At 43.9% G+C, this 9,196-nt stretch overlaps 1 protein-coding gene across 1 annotated transcript; it reads right to left on the bottom strand.

Moving 5' to 3' along the window:
• Nucleotides 1–261: 261 nt before the first annotated feature.
• On the bottom strand, nucleotides 262–8,726 carry LOC310772586 (kinesin-like protein KIF3B; the record flags this gene model as incomplete). The annotated part of the gene is made up of 8 exons (XM_083632423.1): nucleotides 262–412; nucleotides 817–992; nucleotides 1,717–1,831; nucleotides 2,052–2,168; nucleotides 5,576–5,694; nucleotides 6,600–6,722; nucleotides 7,073–7,174; nucleotides 7,284–8,726. The coding sequence occupies 8 exons, from the start codon at nucleotides 8,724–8,726 to the stop codon at nucleotides 262–264; spliced, it is 2,346 nt and encodes a 781-aa protein (XP_083488549.1).
• Between the last annotated feature and the right edge of the window lie 470 nt (nucleotides 8,727–9,196).

Below are 9,196 nucleotides of genomic sequence, written 5' to 3'. Positions count from 1 at the left end.
AGTAGGCAAAAGAAAATGCAAGCAAACAGGGATTGGTCACTTTGAAGAGCTCCACTGACCGCTGCATTCATGTGACTAGCATTTGTTGAGAATGAAGGATGACATGTTTATCTTTCCAATTACACCAAATACATGCTTACTGATTTGATTCTCTATCTTAAAAATTGACTTGAAATCAATTTAAAATCAAGAGATACTGAATCCCAATTTTTGCCCACCCCTTGGCCACTTTTAGCTGAGGCCGGCCCTGTGCATACAGTCTCAAGGGCTTGTCTGAACAGCACCTCCTAGTGGAAGATAGGCAGCAGAGCATGGTCTCTGTCTCTGAGAGTGAGAGCAGAACTGAGATCCTGACGTTAGAGAGCTGGATGAGGAGGACGTTGGCACAGTTGCTGCTTGCGGTGCCAGATACCTGTGTAAAGAGACATTCACATATTATTGAAGTTGCAAAAAGTTAAGATTTTTACTTTGTCCTGTAGCATAAAATTACAGTAATATATCTGTAGGCTTTGAGAGGATTGTTGACTCAATGATTACTTCGCCAGGTGCTTCAAAACGCAGTTGCTGGCCTGTAATGTTATGGAAATGAAACTAACCATGGTCAATAAAAGTAATAGATTAGTTCATTCATGCCCCTTTAAGTGACGCCACTGGAGATACAGGGATTGACCCAACAGGTATCAGGGTGATTATGATTCTTAACACTGTCATAACTACGTCATTACAATTTTCAGTCGGAGTTATTGCATGTAAAGCAGGAAATTTCAGCATTTGTCAACATGTACGCAGTCTGCATTTTTTCAACTGTTCTCTCACCAAGATCGGGATTTCCGGACCCGTGATGCAGCGGTCCTTTCCCTAATGGGAACATTTACCAGAAGATCCCGCATCGGCCTGGGAGAGAAGGCTCTCTCCAGGTGAGCTCCGTTAAGGTTCAAGGTGAACATAGTTGGTGGAGCCATATCTAACTCCAACAGCATAATATTCTCCGCCTGTAAGAACATAGAGTAAAGGCAAAGTTACAAAAGCATATTAGGAACACACGTTGTCCTGACTATCAAATCAAATCCATTACAAATCTGCCATTTATGCCAAATTAATATTGATGTTAAAATCAGTGGTTTACAGATATACATATCCATTTTCTATGTTAAACCAAAATCTAAAACTAGTTTCTATCGTTATCCAAGGTATAATAAATACTGTGACAACCCTCCCAGTCTGGTGGGCAGATCGTCATTAAAGCTGATTGAGTGCACATGGGCCCAGTGTACTCCTTGGTTTTGAAAACCATAAGACCATTCAGTGTCTCTCCCTCCTCACTGATGCACCTTCTGTTTGTGTTGTCTAGTTATTTTCCCTTCATTTTAGTTGATAAGTTATTGTTTTAACTTTTACTTTGGCGTATGACTCCCTTCTTTGTTCCAACCTAGAGCCGGGGTGTAAAAATAGATGCAGTTTTAGATTTATTAAATTAGGTCCAAATAATTCTATAAAGGAACAGTACAGTATAATGCATGCATTTAATATATGATATAGTGTTAAATATGAGGAAGTTTTAATTGCTGTAATTAATTTGTATGTACATTATATGTACCCATACAGTATCTGCTTTACCTCAAAGAAAACTATTATTCTGACCTGAAAAATTAGAAAATGTTACGCCGTCGTACTTTTGCAAACTATCCTATCCAAATCAAATATGAAAGCACTGACCTGGTATCGAGATGGGGCCCCTGTTGCCGTGGCAACAGCCATCTGTGCATATTGGCTGATTGGCCTCTTGTATCCCACAACCGAGGAAGGCCTTCTCCTGACCTGAGTGGGTACACTGACAAAGACATAGGAAAGGAAGGTTTGGATTCTGGTTAATGTAAACAGGGGACATTGTCTTAATTTGGCTATAGAAAAATACACCACCAAACAACAATATTGAAATGCAGGGTTAATCATCAATGGTGACTGTGTTTAAGTGTTTTGCGGTGGGTTTTTTCCTTTTATGCACCACTTACAGTATCTTCTGTCAACATTTGTGAGATCAAACCACTGACCTCTCTGATGGAAGGACTGGCAGGAACCTCCACTGATCTTCCTCACTGTCAAAGTGCAGCCTGTTCATAATCTTGTTCTTTTCCTTGGGAGGTATGAAATTCTCAATCAAGAGACATCTGCAATATGCAATCAAAGTGCAAGTGTTAAGTTAAGTTAAGTTAAAGGAGAATTTCGTTTTTTTTTAACCAGGGCCCCGTTCCAATACCCATACTTGTACTTCTTTCTTGTAGTATGTACTGCCGCTGCCCTCACAAAGTATGGATTGTAGTGTGCAGCATGCATGCAAAATGCATACTATTGGGACCCACTACATCTGTCGTCACGTGAGCTTCCTGAACTCCGACCTCTTGCTCACTTCCGCCGACGTCCGCAGCGCCACATTTGAGTTTTTTTTTTTTTTTTTTTCAATAAACAAAGTCTGGCAGTAACAAACAGTACATTATACAAAAAATTCAGACTAAACATTTACAAAATTGGAACAGACAATCAAATAAAAGAAATAAAAGAAATAAAGCAAAAACATTAAGTCAGAGATCTAAACAGGAATCAAGATATGCATGTTTTGGTACACACCATGCTTGTTTGGTTTTAACATATTTCAAGGCTTTCTTAAAGTTAATTATCTCATTCATGAACACGCAGCTCAGTCAGTGCGACGTAACTCCAGTAGGTGGCGGTAATGCACAAAAAGTTGTTTGCCAACCGCCATAAAACATTAGAAGAAGAAGAAGACATAACTTCCTGCTGCGCAAAGGATTGTGGGGAAGTTTGGCTGAAGCAGCATGCATCGATGCATACTCCGAAATAGGAGCTGATGTAGTACAACATCCTGGTACTCTTGGCATACTGCATCTGATATACTATGTATTGGGACATACTAAATCTTTTTTTGCCTACTAAATAGTATGGAAGTATGGGTATTGGAACGGGGCCCTGGATCCATCTCCTGCCATTAATTATGATTTGTCCACTCACCCGGCGATCCCCGCGGCGTATCTGGGCGTCCTAGCGTTGTTTTGAGATCAATAACGTCCAAGTCAGTCGTAAAGTGGAGTTGATTTGGGGCCAAGTGTGAGCCTGTATTTCCTGCATCTAAATAGCTATTTTTCTTCCCTTTTTCGCCAAATATCGCCATAATCTGATCCGTCAACATCCAGCAGAGTGTTATTTCCCCCCAGGCTGTTTCCTGAAGTCGCACAGGGATCAAATTACCTCAAACGTGATCTCTGTCACCAAGTCTCGTGAAGTCCTGCGATACTTTCCTGTCGACTGGCCAAATACAGGTACACGCTTTGCGGTGGTGGTTTTAGCGTAACCTATGTGGGGTTTGGCATAACCTTCGTTATTTCGAATCCCACATAGGTTACGCCAAACCCCACATAGGTTACGCTAAAACCACCACCGCAAAGCGTGTACCTGTATTTGGCCAGTCGACAGGAAAGTATCGCGGGACTTCACGAGACTTGGTGACAGAGATCACGTTTGAGGTAATTTGATCCCTGTGCGACTTCAGGAAACAGCCTGGGGGGAAATAACACTCTGCTGGATGTTGACGGATCAGATTATGGCGATATTTGGCGAAAAAGGGAGGAAAAATAGCTATTTAGATGCAGGAAATACAGGCTCACACTTGGCCCCAAATCAACTCCACTTTACGACTGACTTGGACGTTATTGATCTCAAAACAACGCTAGGACGCCCAGATACGCCGCGGGGATCGCCGGGTGAGTGGACAAATCATAATTAATGGCAGGAGATGGTTAAAAGAAGGTTAAAAAAAAACGAAATTCTCCTTTAAGTTATACATATATAGCATACATGTCTTTCTTGATGGTGTCAGCTGAATGTAAATGTAAACCAGTGTAAACGTAATTGGAGATGGTTCTGTACAGTCCAACAGGACATTTGAATGTTATCAGGATTAGCTCTGACCACTAATTAATTGGCAGCCATAATTTCTTCTATGTAGAATAAAGTAATATTAATAAGCATATCTTATCATTTATAACATACATACACAACAGTACTGCTTATACAACAAAGTGATTCATTATAAAAACTAGAAATATTGCGCGCTTTGCATGATCCTTTCTAGCGTTTCTTGCTGGCAGCTCACATGCTGCTCGTGCTCGCACTCAACTGGCAGCGCTCATTTCTACCGTGCCCTCGACGTCATGCTCGAAGACGGAGCCCAGCCACTGGGCGGCCTCGCCCACAGCGCGGAACCCCCGGCCCACCTTATTATAGTAGTGAGATACCACAATGTGTTTCTATTGTGATGACCCTCCCAATCTCCTGGCCCTGTCTTGCAGGAGCCTGGTGGTTGGCGTCGTTAGGCTGATTGCTTTAAAAGCCTGCAGACCAGGGTATCTCTCCCTCCTCACCTCTCTGCACCTTTTTGTGCTGTTCTTTTGGTTTGTAGTAGTTTGTGTTTAGTCCTTAGTTTTAGGTAATACATTATTGTTATAACTTTTACTTTGGCATGTGATTCCGTCCTTTTGTTACGTCCTTGAGCCAGGTTGTAACACTGTGTGTGTATCTTTTGATGATATTTTTTTTTTAGTATCTACAGTAAATTATTGTGCGAGCTGAGTTAAAATATTTATTTTCGCCATAATACAACTTAATGTATAATACAACTTTTACTTAAACAGAAATGAATCGACAAAGAACAGAAATGATTTGTGGACTTTTTTTTAAACGTAATGAAATTTGATAGGATCCAGGTCCAGCGGGGCGAAGTGTGCCACCTTTTTCTGATGGGAATATGACTCGTGAAGACCTCACCATGGTAAAAAGTAAAAGTTAGTTAGCTCTCCATTGTGATCAGAACAAATGATGTTTTCCGTGTTGTCTCTGTCTTTCTAAACAAGGACATGATGAAAACTGAATAGAAGGCCACATCTGCAGTAATGATGGGGTCAGAAATATATACATGATGTATAGACGGTTTTAACTTGACAACAAAAACATTCTAAATTGAACCCCCGCTCACTTCCTGTTGCAGTGTTTGCTATGGACATAAAAGAAAAAAAAACATTCCAAGTGCAGGACTGACCATTCCGTGAAAACCGTCTATACAGCTGAGCAGCGAAAACAAAAGTAACGATGTCGAGTGAATATTTCTGCAGTTTGCCGAATGCTGAGAAAAAGGAAGTGCTGTGGGGTTGCGCTCTGGTGAAAACCGTCTATAGAGGGTATGCACACCCACTGGAACACGCCCCCTCAATCGGGAACGAGTGTCAAAATGAGTGTCAAATTCCTCCCTGAGCAGCAGGTGTCACTTATCTAGGCTGATTACTGCATTCAAGCTCAGTCTTGCTGTGACTCAGTGGGCGTGACCCCACAGTGACTTCTGCCTCTGTGACATCACATGCATACCCTCTATTGATTTCATTGCACCTGAATGATACATTAAGACAAGTAAACAAGTCAGGAAATGCACATGGACCTAATGATGGTAAGTGTATAATCTGGTGTAACATCAAAGGTCACATGCATGATTATTAATGTGGATACTTACTTGTACTTCAGTTCTCTGGTGAGCTCATTCTGCGTCTGCTCAAGCTCCTGTCTGGTTATGACATGCTCGTTAATCACATCTTCAATGTCTGCCTTCACAAATTGCAGCTTAGTATACAACTGTATAAAAGAGAGACATATTACTTATTATTATTATATCTTGCTGCACTATAGTGGCCTAAACACAAAGTAGGGCTGCAATTATAGAGAAGAGTGTCCTCTCATCCCTGCTTGAGATGCCGTAGATTTGTTCTGAATTTTCTCCCCCTTTCAGAGCAACCATTTTGAGGTGGTAAAGCAGGAGGTAAAGCAGGTGTAACCAATACCATGAATGATGGTTCCATTCCATTTAGGTGTTCCAGTGCCAGGGCCCTCATTAATGTCATTGGTTACACCTGCTTTTCTTACTTACGCTCAGGGGGTCACCTGCTTTACTTCCTGCTTTACCAGCTCAAAACGGTTGCTGTGAAAAGGGCCTATTGTACTTGGCCAATTCCCCCTGCTGTCCCGGTCGTTGCTCCAACCCCTCTGCCGATGTGGGGAGAGCCGTAGACTAGCACATGCTTCCTCCGACACATGTGCAGTCGCCAGCCGCTTCTTTTCACCTGACAGCGAGGGGCTTCACTGGCAGGATGCAGCGCATGGGAGGATCACGCTATTCCCGCAAGGTCCCCCCCCCCCCCGAACAGATGCTGGACCAACCAGAGGAGGCACTATTGCAGTGACCTGGACTCATACCCCACCGGCTTCCCACCCGCAGACACGGCCAGTTGTGTCTGTGAGAACATCTGACCTATATGTACCGCTGTCAGGAATTGAACCTGGGTTTCCGTGGTGGTAGGTCAATGTGCAATGCAAAGTTGCCGAATGCAGCTAATGATCATGGGGAATAAACAACTTATATGCATGCATGTTTAACTGTCTATAAATAACACAACCTGATTAAATGATGGTTACAAGACCTGTGATTGTTCCTGTGGGAGTGGGACTGACACATATCGGTGACTGTGAGGGAGTCATCTTACCTTCTTCAACTTCTTGGTCTTGAGTTCCACCTCCTGCTGTAGGGAGGAGAATGTCTCTCTCATTTCTAATGTCTCCTCACCCTGCAACATCATCTGCTGCTGGATCTCTCTCTCCTGTCTTATCTGCAAATCACAGACAGCATTCAGCTCCATTCAGGTTGAGTACAAACAGTACGCCTCGAACAAGGACACGTCATGTTATGAACATGTGTGTGTCTAGTGAGTTTAAGACAACCTATATTTATGCTACTTTCAGCAGTATTTCATATGCATTGTTATTATTAACGTATTTTGTATTGAAAAGTAACATGTTTTCCAAAGCTAGACACTTTTGTTGAAAATAAAAATATGTGCAAAGACATCGGCACAAGTTGATAGCAAAACCATTACTTCACCCTATTTTGACTAATGCATTATTGTTTGTATTGCTACATATTGTATATCATGTTTCTATGATTTTTAATTTTTTTAACCTGTACTGCAATCTCTTGTCTCTTCAGCTCCAGCATTTTCTGTTGTTCATTTGTGTGGTCAATTATGTTCTTTCCTCCAACCAACAGTTTGCTCTCCATAGCCTGTGAACAAAGACATGATGCAATACATTATTTATGTGGAATTATTTTGTTCCCCAGTATGTAATTTATCAGATACTGTACTGAGTACATGTACATGATGTCAGTGTACCTTATACTTCTCAATGATCTTCTCCATAGCCTCTTGGTCCTTTTGCATATCATCCACATGTTTTTCTTTTCCATCCAGTTGCCTCAGCCTCACAAAGCTGCCCTGGCTGGCACTGGCATTGATCACAACCTTAGGGCTACCCGGGCAACCGCTACCGGGGCAACCGCCTTCCTCTTTCCTGTAATGTCCCACATCCCATTCCTCCTCTACAGCCCTCCACACCTCCATGTCCCTCTCGCTGAAGACCTCCTCTTCCATGCCAGCCATACTTTTACTCAGTCTTTTGCTGTCCCTTCTCTTCCTCCTCCTCTCCTTTGCAAGCATCCCTCGCTCCTCTAGCTGAGCTTTCAGACGGGCAATCTCCTCCTGAAACTCCCTCAGCAGGGCATCTTTGGGATCCTCATTGATGCGAGGCTTGTTCTTGATATTCTTGGCCCTGTTGGCGTACCTCAGCGTGGTCAGGGACTCATCGTGGTGCCTGCCTGATGGTCCCACAGTTGCTATCATGACAGTCTTTGCATTGCCGCCCAGGGAGTCTTGGAGCAAGCGGGTGAGTTTCGAGTCTCTGTATGGGACATGGGTGCACTTCCCATCCACCAAGGCCGAAATGACATTCCCCAGCGCTGAGAGGGACAGGTTGATTTTGGCTGCTTCCTTGAGCCGCTCCCCTTTAGCACCTGTCTTGCTCTGGCGCTCGCTGCCAGCCAGGTCGACCATGTTGAGCTTTCCAACCCGGATGTGTTCTTCGCCATCTGCCCCTTCCTCGCTGCACTCCACTGTTATCACAAAGATTGCATGAGACCGAGAGCTGCGTTCATTCATCTTAGTGAACCCTACTGACCTAGACTGGTCGCCTATGTGCATCACATGCTCAATCTCTGTGGCATTTTTAGTCACCACAGCAGATAGGCCTTTCACATACACCCCATACTCAGGGTTTTCCTTAAGTTCCAGTTTTACACTGTTGTCTTTGCACAAGAGATCTCTGATTTCCTCCTGGTAGATTTCAAGGTATGATGCCCTCACCAGGTACTTCTGATTCTGGGTTCTGGATATGTGCGTGAAAATGTGCTGAAATGAAATTGGTATGACTCCCCTCCTCTCGGGGTCGTTTGAAACGCCTTGCATCGTATAGGTTTTACCTGTGCCAGTCTGCCCGTAAGCAAATATAGTCCCGTTGAAGCCTTGCAGCACGGACTCCACAAGAGGTCTCACTGTATCGTCATAAATGTCGCTTTGTTTTGAGTCCCAGCCGTAGACCGAATCAAATGTGAATGTTTTCATAGGCTCATCAGGTGGCGCCTTCGGTTTCTTAATAGTGATCTGCCCCAGCTTCCCATCAATCTCCAAGATGTTTTCACTCACTGTTATCTCCTCTTTTCGGTTGAACGGTCGGCAGCGGACCACCACCCTCACTGCCTCACAATGTTTGGTTTTAGACATTTTGGTCAGCTCATGAGCTCAATTACCTTCAACGCCCTAAATTAACATTTCCTATGGGGTGTCGCCCATCTTGCGCGTCTTTCTTCTCCAATCTCCATCCAGGTGCGGCGGCGGCAGGTTATTCTTGACTTTCATATAGTGAAAGCAAAGCGGCCACAGCTAGACGCACCTCATCTTTTCATCGCCGCGCTGTGGGCCAGTCTGCCCCGCGTCGATCATCCCAATGAATGCAGTCTCTCCTCCGGCCTGGGCATCCTTCCTTCGGCAGACAAGTGATGACACAAGATGTAAAAGGATGCTGCGAAATGCGCCTCCTCCGACCGGGCAGAGAAAAAAACACACCCATCCACTCGGGCCCAACCCAACCCACGCAGCCACTTCGCCCTCCCAGCTGTACACACCCTGCTCTGCGGACAATGGAAATAAGACATGTGACCTGCACAGCGAATTGGATTTGAGCAAATCTTCTC

This window comes from Poromitra crassiceps (assembly GCF_964638095.1).
Source record: "Poromitra crassiceps genome assembly, chromosome: 3".
Taxonomy (NCBI): Eukaryota; Metazoa; Chordata; class Actinopteri; order Beryciformes; family Melamphaidae; genus Poromitra; species Poromitra crassiceps.
Note: the sequence above shows the minus strand (reverse complement) of the source record. Positions and strands in the feature narration are given on the sequence as shown.